Here is a 13,094-nt window from a genome sequence, read left to right on the forward strand (position 1 = left end):
TGGAGGCAGGAGGCCAGTTTCAGCTATGTAGCGAGTTGCAGGCCAGCCTGGGCTACATGAGATCGCCTCAAAAAGGCTGAGACAGATTAATAGGTAAAAGAGCTTGCTTCCAAATCTAATGGCTTGAGTTCAGTCCCCAGGATACACATGGTGTCCTCATTTCCACAGGTGCCTAACCCTTCCCAAAACTTGATTCCTGACTCTTGGCTCCTTAGGAAATGGAGGGAGGCAGGAGACGGGATTCAGATTCAGGGAAAACACTATTTGTGATTACTTTTCCATTTTTATTCGACTTGTATGAGTGTTTGCCTGCCATGTCTGTACCACGTGGCGTGCCCACAGAGGCTGCCACAGTAGTGATAAATGATGTGAGCCACCAGGTGGGTGCTGGTAGTCAAACCTGTGTCCTCGGGGAGAGTAGCCAGTGTTCTTATTCCCTTAGCTGCCTCTCCAAACTCCATGATTACTTTTGAGGGTGGGGGGTTCACTTTGTCGCCCTGGCTGCCCTTGACCTCAGAGATCTAATCGCCTCTGCCTCCACAGTGCGATTACATGTGCTCATAACCGTGCTGAGTTAAATGGACTCCTTTTTATTTATTTTCAGTTTAAAGTTCACAGTGGTAAGTGATCCTCTGGATGAAGAAAAGAATGAATGTCAAGATGTAGGCTATGCGTACCTTGAACTGTGGCAGGTACTTCAATCTGGAAGCGATATCCTAGAGCAAGAACTAAAGAGTGAGTAGTAAAATTTTATACTTCTTAGTTCCATTTGTTCAGAGAAAGTAACCTACTCGTGTAACTCTGCTAACCTGCTGACATTACCCGCTGTGAAGTCCTTCCTTAGCAGCTGTATGTATTTAATTCTGGACCATGTCTATGCTTGTTTGGACTCAATTCCCAGAAGTGGAGAAAAAAGCTGGCCTTTAAAAAAAAACAACAAAACCCCAACATTTATTTTGCATGTGTACACATGTGTGAATGTCAGGGGACAATCTGTAGGGCTCAGTTTCTTGCCTTCCACTCTGTAGGTTCTGTAGGTTCTTCACCCACTGAGCCATCTGTCCAGTTCTAAAAACCCTTTCTTCTCTATTCTGGCTTCACTTTCTTATGAAAGGAGGCACCACTGCTTGTGACAAACAGCAGGTATATGTGAAAGTGCATAACTGAACGGGTGTGACGGTATAGACCTTTAATCCCAGCAGCACTCAGGAGGCAAGGGCACGGTCTCTAAATTTGAGGTCAGCCTGGTCTGTACAGTGAGTTATGGGTCAGCCAGGGCTAGAGTGAGACCTTGTCTCAAACAAAAGAGTGTAAACGGAACACGGTCGCTGCCTTATGTCTCTACCCTTCTCCACAGTTGTGAGCCCTGGAGACCAGGCCATTCAAATCGGAAGGCTGAAGGTTTCCCTTCGTGCAGCTGCTGCCCTCCATAGCATTTACAAGGAAATGACTGAAGATTTGTTTGCATGAAAGAACTACTCCGCTCTAAGATTTGAGGGAATCTCCTATAAAGTCACATGCTATGCCACAAACCTGGTCTCCTGTGCTATCTGCTGTCTGTTTCTCAAACTAATGGCAAGGCTCACCACCACCAGTGAACTTTTGTAGTACTAGTTGGACAAAGGCATTCTGTTCTAACATCTTAACATTCATGCAAAACTTGATTTCAAGAACCGCAAAGAAATGGCCATAAAAGACAAATTTACAAAAAACAAACAAAACAAAAATCCCGGTTTATTTATCTTTTAGTTCTTTCAAAATTCAAAATATCAAGTCCTACTGCTAAGGAGGGAAAACAAACAAACATAAAATCTGAGAAACCCTTCTCTTAAGAGTCACAGCAGAGGAGGCCAAGTGGGACAGGTAGGTGGACGCAGAGAACCTGCAGGGAGGACGGCAAGATAAAGTCCCCCAGTGCTTCAAAGCTGATCATCACAAGTGACCAACATAAGACGCTGCGGAGAAAGGAAAGGCAGGAGCAGCAGAGTCCAGCCTTGTGCTGTGGCCTCCTTCCTGTTCTCTTCTTGTCAAGATACTTTATGCCAAAACATGACTGTGTTGACTCCCTCACCGAGGCATGACCATTCTTCCTTAGCTGTGGCAGGAAACAGTGGTAACTGTGCCTTCCAGCACTAGAAGGAGATAACCCAGCCATGGAGTGCCAGTACTCATGTCTTCCAAGGCAGCAGAAATGCCTCAAAATACGCGTGAAGCAAGAAACCAGGAAAACTTAAGGCCAGCTGTCAGCCCGCTCTGCCGTTAGCTCAGCTGTGTATATCACATCATTAGCAAAGCCCAAGAACCTTTCTCGAGAACTTCAGATCTGGAACTTAAAAGGGACAAGAGGAGGACCGGACCTGCGGGGCCAGAACCATGCTTCAGCTAAGGACGGCGGCTCAGGCCTGCAATCCCAGCACTTGGAGGCAGAGCAAGATTACAAGTTTGAGGCCAGCCTGGTTTACAGTGACTTCAAGGTCAGCCACAGCTACATAACAAGACTGTCTCAAAAAGCCATGAAAAAATAAAAATGCAAAGAAAAAGAACCATAGTAGAAATAGTTAATGGTCAGCTTATACCGTTGTCTTGGTAATTCAGCTTTGAAACACCAAAGATAGGTTGTCAGAAGAAAACAAACGGTATCAAGGGTGGGAGGAGCCTCCTGCCCTTCAACATCGCCTCCCTCGCCAGCCATCTGAACGGGGCCACTGGCACATGTCCTGGTGGGCCTGGAATTCCCCGAGTAGCTTGGTCCACACAAATGGCCCCTAAACCCATAAACACAAATGGCAAAACTTCAACAAAACCAAAAGGAGAAACAGTTTCTATGTCATGTCGGATTGTTAGGAGTTGTCTGCAGAGAGAATGGAGCAGAGGACCAAGGTTCATATTACTTTCTCTTCTTCTTGGGGGGTGCAGAGCTGTGTCTGGAACCACGGTTTGAGCCACGGCCTGAACTATGTACAGATGCCTTCCTCTTCCGGCTCATACTTCGACTCTGTTCTTCCTCCTCCTCATAACGGCTTTCACGGTCCGCTAAGCAGAAGGCAGAATGATTCCTTAGCTTAAGACACACACTATCAATGGACACCAGGAGCCAGCCTGTCACCCCGAGTGTGACCCTCCATCCGGTCAGCACTAGTTACAGGGTCCAGACAAGTGCTTAATCTTTCAGAGCCTGAGCTTATTTACAAGGAGAATTCAAAGGCTACCTGCCCAAAGCACTTACCACAATGCTAACACATTCATTTTAACTTTTAATAACTTCTGTACCAACACCAACTAGACAATATTCCTAATTTTAACTCTCTGACTGGGAATCACACCGCTGTGGGCAGTGAGAAGATTACAGAGATGGAGTCAAGCCCACCTCTCCTCTGGCCAAGTTCCACCTGTTCTCCTATGTATGCGTGTATATTCTGTGTGCCCGTGTTTGGGGAAGCATGCAGGGCAGAGGCTGACATTAGCTCCACTGCTCTTCACCTTAGGAGACAGGGTCCGGGACTGAACCTGGCGTAGACAGGCCAGCCAACAAGGCCCAAGGATCTTTGCCTCCCCAGCACTGGGATCACAGGCACACACTGATGTGTTCAAATTTTATATAAGGATTCTGAGGCCCCACACTCAGGTTCCTAAGCCTCAACGCAACCACGTTTCCCACTGAGCCGTCTCCCTAACAATTTTATAGTGATCTTCCCAATCCTCATGGGCTTTTAACATTAACATCTCAGAACAAAGAATAGTGCCAAGCATTGGTACATAAATTAAATGAGTAAGTCACCCAAAACAACAAATTTTAAAATTACCTTTTCGAGCTTCTTCTTCTAGCTCATCCCAGTCCTTTCCGCTTTCTTCTTCACTGCCCAGAGATTCCTTGGAATAGTCTGGAAAAATATTGAGTGCACATTACTCATGCAGAAATACAATAGAATGTTGAATATTTTCCTTTTTTAAAAGCAATCTCTAGGAATGATATCAGATGAGGAAGCCATGATAGGTGTCTTCTCCTTTAAAACTGATGTCTCCTGTGCGTGTAGAGGCCGGAGGAGGATCTTTAATGCCCCCTCCTTTACCTTGCTGCCTTCCATCGGGGCCTCTCAGTGGGCCTGCAACTCCTCTTTCTTTCCCTCCCACGGCTCTCACCTCTGCGCCCCTCCCCGACTCTCTCATTCCCTAGTGCTATGACTGGCTTTATGCACACGCAAAGGATCCAAGCTCAGGACCTGTAAGAGCAAGCGTTGCTCCAAACACTGTGTCATTTCTCCAGTCCAACAAATGCTCTCTAACCTGATTCTTCTGCCTCTGACGAGTAATCTTCATCACTGTCCTCTTCTTCCTCTTCATAGTCATCCTCAGAAGGATTAAAAGTCTCATCTTCAATCTCAGACTCAGAATCCCCGTCCTCAGCGTCACTCCCCTGGTGAAGCACAGAAAGCACAAGTCTCACTTACTACTTCTCTCATGTTTGCCTTATTAACAAAGTAACTTAATATACTCAGTCCACTAGCATTTCATATATAAAAAGAGAGCCAAATGACCAAGAAATAAAGTATCTGTCTTAAAATTATTCATTAAAGTACACTTATTAGATTCTCAAACAGCCAATTCCTCCGTTTTTATCTGTAGAAATTAATGACAGAAACGCACTTTGTATTAAAGCACTATGCCAAGGTAGGAGCTCTATTTAAAGTAGGTTTTTAATTAAAAATAAGAATTTATCTTTGAGACATGGCTTCACTGTGTAGCCCTTACCCGGTACTTGCTATATAGACTAGGCTAGTCTTGAATTCAAACACCTCCTTGCTTCTGAGTGCAGACATTAAAGGTGTGCATCACCACAGTTGCTATGTAGACTAGGCTAGTCCTGAGTGCAGACATTAAAGGTGTGCATCACCACAGTTGGGGGCTATTTATTTTTTAAAGATTCTATTTTTTTTTAATTTTGTATGTATGAGAATTTACCTACATGTATGCTTAGGAACCGTGTGTGGCAGTGCTGTGGAGACAGAAGAGGGCTTCAAATCCTCTGGAACTAGAGTTGGATGGCTGTGGGCTACCATGTAGGTGCTAGGATTTAACTTGGGTCCTCTGGGGGAGTAGGCAGTGCTCTTAACTGCTGAGTTATCTCTTCAGCCTAAGGAGGACAACTTTTTTTTTGAAGTACTTTTTGAAATAAGCCTCAATCTCATCTCCTCCAAACACTAAAAAACTTTGTGAGGAATAATTTTATAAATTAAAGCAATGTGGTTAGTGACTACCAATGCCCAATGACTTCATCGTTTACCCAAAGAAACAATAATACCTCTAGATGGCATTAGGCAACCCTGCATACCAAACTAAAAAAGAAACCCCACACTCACGCACCTCACCCTCAGGTTCCAGGAAAGACCAGCCACCTTGTTCAAAGAAGCCCTCAGGATCATCAACAATGGTCTTCATGATTTTAGTCCAGTTGAGGGATTGCACTCCTTCTGTGTACTTCAGGTCACAGGAACTAAAACAACGTTACAAAACCAGAATCAAACTCTATTTTCTGACAATGTAAACTGTCCTTATGACTATTAACTCTCACTGGTCATGCCCCAAATGGCTGATTATCTGAATTCCCAGAGCACTGACCCTCACAGCAGAAAAGGATTCCAACCCACACAAGCTTGTTCCTCAAACAATTCTGAGTTCATCCTTCCCCTTCCTCAGCACCAATGAGTCTATTCTTTGACCACCCCTCACTGATGCTACCTTAACTTAGAACCACCGGGTCTGTCCCACAACACTGCCTTGTTTTCCTATCTGAGGATGGGAATATCTTGCTAAGTGTGTAAAATGTTTTCAATATCTAAGGAGCTTAAATGAATATTTACTAACTTGTTTTGTGGACTGCTATGTAGAGTGGATGACTGAGAAAGGAGGTCCAGAGAGAGGGCCCAGCAGTTACGAGCTCTTGCAGAGGATCCACACTTAGCGACTATTACCCACTTGATGGCTCACAACCACCTACAACTCTAGTTCCAGGGACCAGATTCCCTCTTCCAAGCTCCACAGGCCCCAGGCACATGTGAGTTGCACATACATGGAAGCAGAAAAAGTGACTACAGTAAGGATAAAAATAAACCTAGCAAATGTCCTGCCTGAGACCCACTGAAGAATCCGCTTTACGCAACGCTCCCTACACTAAGATTTCTACTTTTAAACCTTAATAATTAACCTGGGCCCTCTGCAAGCGCTCCTATCTGATGAACCATTAGACCCCCCTTTACTCTTAGTGGTAAGGTAGGCAGGGAGTACAGTCCTTTCCACACTGAAACAACTAGAAAGCCAAATGGAAGAACAGTTTCTAGACAATGGAAGAGATCCAGCAAGAATGTCGCTTAGTTCTCTGAAAGATGAAAGCAAACAAAGTCTGTTTCAGAATCTACCTCCGCTCTCTACCTTGGGCAGCTCAAGGCAGAATACAGGAAATCAAGAAACACTGGATTGCTTTCATCTTCTACACCCCATGCTCTCTCTCTTCTGTTGTTCTTTGCGGGCAGGTTTTAGGAACCTCTGTCAGTTGATTGTATGACGTCAGCCTCCCTGACCCTTCACCACCCTTCCCATTCCCTTTGCTAGATGCACTGCGGTTCTTTTTCTGTAAACACAGACTAGTCACTAGTGTTACTGAGGTTGGTTTTTGTCTTCCCATTTGCATCCAAAGTAACTAATGCACCAGGTATATTCCATTACTATATGTTCATTATAGATTGCCCTTTGATAGTGATTAATTCTGCAGACAGTATTTTCAAAGCAAGGTAAGACTGGAGATCACGCCTGGTGACTCGGCTACCAGTCCAGCTGGGGAAAACAAGACAGCAACTTAGGTTAAAAAAAAAAAAAATCAAATCCAACCAATGACCAGACAGGTAAAAGTGATAAAAAAAAAAAAAAAAAAGCAGGGTGGCATTACTCCTCCCAAAATCTTCGACCTGTAATGATGGATTAGATGAAACTTCAGAAAAAGAACTGAGAAAGCAAAATCTACACAAACTCCTAAACAAATTCCAAGAGAACACTATTGTTGAAGCAAATAAGAGAATATAAGCTATGAAAATATAAGCCATGGGGCTAGAGAGATGGCTCAGCTGCTAGAACACTGGCTGTTCTTCCCGAGGACCCGGTTCAATTCCCAACACCCATCTGACAGCTCACAACTATCTATAACTCCTGTTCCAGGGGATCTGATACCTTCACACCAGTGCACATAAAGTTAAATAAAAGAGGAATTACATAGAGAGAAACAATGAAGAAACCACACTGAAATTGGCTATCAGAAGGAATCCTTCAAACTGAAGAGAAAATAAACACATCCTTGAAGCCACAGATAAGAAAATACAATAGGGCTGGGCGGTGGTGGTGGCGCACGCCTTTAATCCCAGCACTTGGGAGGCAGAGGCAGGCGGATCTCTGTGAGTTCGAGACCAGCCTGGTCTACAAGAGCTAGTTCCAGGACAGGCTCCAAAACCAAGCATTATAAAGTCAATCAAGCCAGATGGTAGTGGCACCCAACTTTTCATCCCAGCACTTGGGAGGCAGAGGCAAGAGCATCTCTGAGTTTAAGGCCAGCGTTGTCTACAGAGTGAGTTCTAAGGACAGTTAGAGCTATACCGAGAAACCCTGCCTCCAAAATAAATAAATAAATAAATAAATAAAAAACCCAGAAAACAAATACAAACAAACAAACAAATCCAGACCAACACTCCCATCCCCACCAGGTGTGAAAATGGACATCTACAGATTCAATACAATCCCAGTCAAAATTCCAATGCATTTTTTCACAAAACGTAAAACAAATGAAGAAAAAACTTAAAATTCATTTGAAAGTACATATGATCTCAGATACCCAAAGCAATCTCAAGCAAGAAAGTGTAAATTCTATTACAGCCACAGTGACAAAACAGCATTGTAATTACACAGAACAGACACAGATCAAAGGAACAGAAAAGAAAATCCAGACACAGTAATAATCAAATGATTTTTGATGAAGATGGCAAAAATACACACCGGGGAAAAGTGTCTCTTCATTTAACCAAAAGGTGTTATAAAAAGAATATTCATGCCGGGCGGTGGTGGCACACGCCTTTAATCCCAGCACTTAGGAGGCAGTGGCAGATGGATCTCTGTGAGTTCGAGGCCAGCCTGGTCTACACAGAGAAACCTTGTCTTAAAAAACAAATGCCAAATGGGACCACATAAAATTAAAAAGCTGTACAAGAAGTTAATTGAGTGAAGCTAGCTTACAACGAGAGGAAAATCTTTGCCGGTATCCGACACAGGATTAATGTCTAGAATAAAGACAAAGACTGCTCTTCTAGAGGAGCTGGGTATGGTCCCCAGCACCCACATGTAACGCCAGTTCTAAGGGATAAGATGGCATCTTCTGGTTTCCATGGCGCCAGGCATTCAAGTAGTGCACAGTCATACATGTAGGCAAAACATCCATACATAAAAATGAAATAAATACAAGGAACTTAAAACCTAACAAGAAACGAAACAAACCAATATAAACGGGTTAATGAGCAGACGGGAGCCTAAGGATGGAGCCTGATTGTAGTGTGCTTCCCGTAGCACCCACAAGGCCCTAGGTTTGACCTCCAAAACGGCATAAACTGTGTGCGAGCACACATCGGCAAACCCAGCACTCAGGAGGCAGAGCAGGATTAGAAGTTCAAAATTATCCTAGGTTCTACGTAACGAGTTGAGACCAGCCTTGGCTTCATGAGACTGTCTCAAGAGAAGAACAACAAAATCTCAGCAACAAGACTCATCGGGGAGGGACCTGCATCTGAGCCCCTGGACCCATATGGCAGAAGGAAAGAACTGACTCCACACTGAGTTGTGGCATGATGCTGCATTCCCTGCCAACAAATGAATAAATGCACAACATTTTGGGCCGGAGGGATGGCTCACTGCTCTTGTAAAGGACCCTGGTTCAGTTCCCAACCTAGTCTTCTTTTGGCTCACATGGGTTTTTACATACACACGGCAATACATATAACACAGGCACACAGATTCACAAGAAATACAATTGTTAATGAAAATATGATATAAGTCACCAAGAAAGAAACAAGTGACAGTGTGGGTATGGATAAGAGAATCCTCACACCACACTCTGTGGTAACCAGTGAAGGTTTCTCAAGACTAGAAATCTGGTCCATCTCTGCAGTCCAAGTCAACACATCACAGAGGTACTGTAGCCCCCTTCACAGGAACCAACCCAGATGTCTAAGCGGAAAAGGACCTGATATACATAAATTTGAGAGAAAGTCAGGAGTATGTTTTCTCTCATTTAGGGTTCCTAGATTTATAGTCACATAAATTCAAGCAGCTATAGATTAAGTCAAAGTAGACATCAAATGTTTAGGTGAACGGAGGTGATTAAAGGGAGGAGAGGGTGTATATTATATACACCCAATCCATATACTTATAAATGAATGAATGAATAAAAAAACCACAGACAAGATTCTCATATTATTACTTGGGCTGGATGCCATTTCTGGACTCAGATAGTTCTTCTGCCTCAGGCACCTGAGCAGCTGGGACTATAGGCACACACCATGGTGTAACAGACAGGTTTACTTACTTCAGCCACTCTTTGATGGGGTCTAGAGAGGCGACAGGAATGGCATTGATCATTGTGACTTTCTTGCTGTAATCTTTGTAGACAATCACCATATCAAAGTTCTTCAGGTGAAACTGCACCCTCTCAAAATGGATCAGCTCCACTTCATCCAGTGTCACCACAAAGGGTGGCTGTCAAAACAAGGACCGCGTCACTACTATGTAAACCCTTCCCCTAAGACCGCATCACTACCACGTAAACCCTTCCACTAAGACCGCATCACTAGCCGGGCGGTGGTGGCGCACGCCTTTAATCCCAGCACTTGGGAGGCAGAGGCAGGCGGATCTCTGTGAGTTCGAGACCAGCCTGGTCTACAAGAGCTAGTTCCAGGACAGGCTCCAAAACCACAGAGAAACCCTGTCGCGAAAAACCAAAAAAAAAAAAAAAAAAAAAAAAAAAAAAAAAAAGACCGCATCACTACCACGTAAACCCTTCCACTAAGACCGCATCACTACCATGTAAACCCTTCCTCTAAGACTGCATCACCACCATGTAAACCCTTCCTCCAAGACCGCATCACTCCCATGTAAATCCTTCCCCTAAGACCGCATCACTACCACGTAAACCCTTCCACTAAGACCGCATCACTACCATGTAAACCCTTCCTCCAAGACCGCATCACTACCATGTAAACCCTTCCTCCAAGACCGCATCACTACCATGTAAACCCTTCCTCCAAGACTGCGTCATTACCATGTAAACCCTTCACAAGGACTACATCACTACCATGTAAACCACTGCCCAGCTCTGTCCCCTTTCTAACAACTGTGTTACTAAGAGTAAGCAGGAAGGATGTGGGTGTTACTTAGTAGTATAGCATGTCCTCAGCAAGCAGCAGACTATGGGTTTAATCTCTGAACAGTGGGGTAGGAAGAAAAGTGAAAAGGAAAGGACCAGAAAACTAAAAGTAACAGTAAGGGGGACTGGAGAGATTGCTCAGTGGTTAAGTGTACTGGCTACTATTCCAGAGAACTGGGGTTCAATTCCCAGAACCCATACAGTGTCTAACAATGGTCTCAAACTCCTCTTCTGGTTTCTGAGAGCACCAGGCATGCACACGTGAAAGGATGCACGAATACTCACCCACTCTGTAGCATTCACCAGTGCACTACTAGTGGGCTGCAGGAGACAGGTACTCCTGTAGGGAGCCCCGTTGAATCTGAAAGAGAGCAGGAAAGCAAACCGTCCACTTACTTCACCAGAGACTGCTGCTGACACCACACAAGCATCTCCCCTTCTCTCAGCCAAACAGCTCCCACGGAAATCATTCACGGAAACTCTTAGGATATTAAAAATATTTGTTATCTATCTTTTATACATGTGTGCCTGCATGTGAGTGTGTGCGTGTGAGTGCAGGTGCCAGAGACATCCAGTCCTCCTGGCAGTTTTGGGTTGTTGTCTCAAAGGTGAATGAGTCTCTGTGTTATTAAATTACTGGAGAGGAAGTGCATTACCCCAGATCCCTGAATGGCACTTCAAACTCCAGTTCCTCCTTTGTTAGAGCCTCAACTTTTTCAATAAAATTTTTAAAGGCTGTTTTCAGTTTGTGTCTCATTTCTCGTTCCATCTGTGGAGGAAAAGGGATTTATTCAGTTATCATATGACTTGTTAAGAGTATTTCCCCTCAAAAACTTACAAATTCTTTTATAGTTTCAATTTTCTGACACTTTATCTTATTTAAGGCTCATACCATAAACCATAAAGGTGACTCTCTAAGCTATGTCTAACTCATAAGTCATTACGCTGAACCACCAGAGCAGATATTGAAGCTATTTGGTACCTATTTAGGAGCATAAGCTATAACCCTCAGCTCATACTTAACCCTTCTCTACTACTCTGTAAATAGGATTCTGAATTTCTCAGACCTGCTCAGCATAGAGGTCATCTCGGTCATGCATATGTTGATGTTTCCCCAAATCCGTAGTGATCTCTCCAACTTCTGTGTAGAACTGTACATCTGTGTGTCGTTTCTTCCCAAACATAATAGCATTCTAATGGTAAACCAGAGAGAAGAGGGAAATGAGAAGACTTAGGTCACCCAACCTACAAAAAGATAAAATGCAAACCCAGTGGCGCACGTCCTTAATCCCAGGACTCAGGAGGCAAAGATAGGCGGATCTCTGTGAGTCTACAGAGTGGGTTCTAGGATAGGCTTCTAAGCTACAGAGAAACCCTGTATTGAAAACCACCTTCTCCAAAAGAGACAAGACGCTTTAAGAAACAAAACGCAGTTGGGCATGGAGGAGCACACCTTAAATCCCAGCACTCAGAAGGCAGAGGCAGAGTCTTGCCTGATGACAAGTGACAGGGTTTCTCTATTGCTTTGGAGCTTGTCCTGGAACTAGCTCTTATAGATCAGGCTGGCTTCAAACTCAGAGATCTGCCTGCCTCTGCTTCCTGAGTGTGGAATAGTGGCAAGCCTGTTATGGGGTAACCAACTACCTAATTATAATAGGGGCTCACCTATAGGAGGGAATTCATATGTGTTACTGAAAACCTAGTCAAAAGCCATGAGGTGGGGAAGTCATAGGTCCCAGTGGGGAAACTATAGCTGTTGTTTTGCTAAATGGGTAAGATACACACACCAAATTATCTTCTAAGTAGTTACACTAATCCCTATAGATTAGTTCTGCTTTCAACTCATCTTTGGTCAGAGAAGCTTCTTTTGCAGTGTGCAGTAGTAACTACAGAAACTTGTAACTGGTCAAAGTGCTACGACTAAGTCACTGGGCCACAGTAATTTAAAATCTTTTATTTTTATTTTTCTTTTTTTGGGGGGGAGTTTCTCTGTATAATAGTCCTTGCTGTACCTGTCCTGGAACTTGCTTTGTAGACCAGCAGACTGGTCTCAGGCTCACAAAGATCTACCTGCCTCTGCCTCCCAAGTACTGGAATTAAAGGCGTACACCCCCTTTGCCCAGTTACGATTTTATGTAATAAATGAAAAACTTAAGTTTTTGTTGAGAGCATTAATCACAGCTAGCTTAGGTGAAGAATGTACCTTGAGGTGAAAGTGCAAGACAATAATCATCTCCCCATCACAGGGCTGGAACAAAGCGTGCTTAATGTTATTGTACAGAATATCCACCTTATCTCCTCGAACAGACGTGAAGCGGAAACCTGGGCAAATGACAAGGTCACCAACTGTCAAGTAGTCTTAGGTCAGGCCAAAGACAGTGCATCTCTCTGTTCAGCTCAACTTAACAAGAACAGAGGAAGCAGAACTATCAAGTTCGCACTCTGTCTGTCTGTCTTGTAATAGAGGAAGCGACAATCCAGGCACACGTACCATTGACGTGGGCCTCCAGCGAGCCTTGCATTCTCTTCTGAGCGATGTTGGGGCGGATGTACAGGTCCTTCAGCTTTGGGTTACTGCGGTTTAGATTGATCACCAGGGAGTCTTGTTTCACAATGCCCTGTGCGTGACAAACAGTACGTGAAT

General features: G+C 44.1%; 2 protein-coding genes across 3 annotated transcripts in view; one reads left to right on the forward strand and one right to left on the reverse strand.

Annotated features, from left to right (window-relative positions):
- Positions 1 to 1,470, forward strand: part of Rpgrip1 (RPGR interacting protein 1) — a 57,972-nt gene extending 56,502 nt beyond the window's left edge. For both annotated transcript variants that reach the window (XM_057786162.1, XM_057786163.1), the window contains 2 exons: positions 605 to 735; positions 1,358 to 1,470. In XM_057786162.1, coding sequence (XP_057642145.1) covers positions 605 to 735; positions 1,358 to 1,470 — 244 coding nt within the window. The remainder of the gene's footprint in view (positions 1 to 604; positions 736 to 1,357) is intronic.
- Positions 1,471 to 1,714: 244 nt separating this feature from the next.
- Positions 1,715 to 13,094, reverse strand: part of Supt16h (SPT16 homolog, facilitates chromatin remodeling subunit) — a 34,551-nt gene continuing 23,171 nt past the window's right edge. Inside the window, exons 17-26 of the mRNA XM_057786435.1 lie at positions 12,942 to 13,068; positions 12,654 to 12,772; positions 11,518 to 11,643; positions 11,107 to 11,219; positions 10,736 to 10,811; positions 9,614 to 9,783; positions 5,362 to 5,491; positions 4,285 to 4,414; positions 3,804 to 3,881; positions 1,715 to 3,033 (exon numbers count right to left, since the gene is read on the reverse strand). Coding sequence (XP_057642418.1) covers positions 2,888 to 3,033; positions 3,804 to 3,881; positions 4,285 to 4,414; positions 5,362 to 5,491; positions 9,614 to 9,783; positions 10,736 to 10,811; positions 11,107 to 11,219; positions 11,518 to 11,643; positions 12,654 to 12,772; positions 12,942 to 13,068 — 1,215 coding nt within the window. The 3' untranslated portion in view covers positions 1,715 to 2,887. The remainder of the gene's footprint in view (positions 3,034 to 3,803; positions 3,882 to 4,284; positions 4,415 to 5,361; positions 5,492 to 9,613; positions 9,784 to 10,735; positions 10,812 to 11,106; positions 11,220 to 11,517; positions 11,644 to 12,653; positions 12,773 to 12,941; positions 13,069 to 13,094) is intronic.

The sequence above is a fragment of the Chionomys nivalis genome, chromosome 12 (genome assembly GCF_950005125.1).
Source record: "Chionomys nivalis chromosome 12, mChiNiv1.1, whole genome shotgun sequence".
Taxonomy (NCBI): domain Eukaryota; kingdom Metazoa; phylum Chordata; class Mammalia; order Rodentia; family Cricetidae; genus Chionomys; species Chionomys nivalis.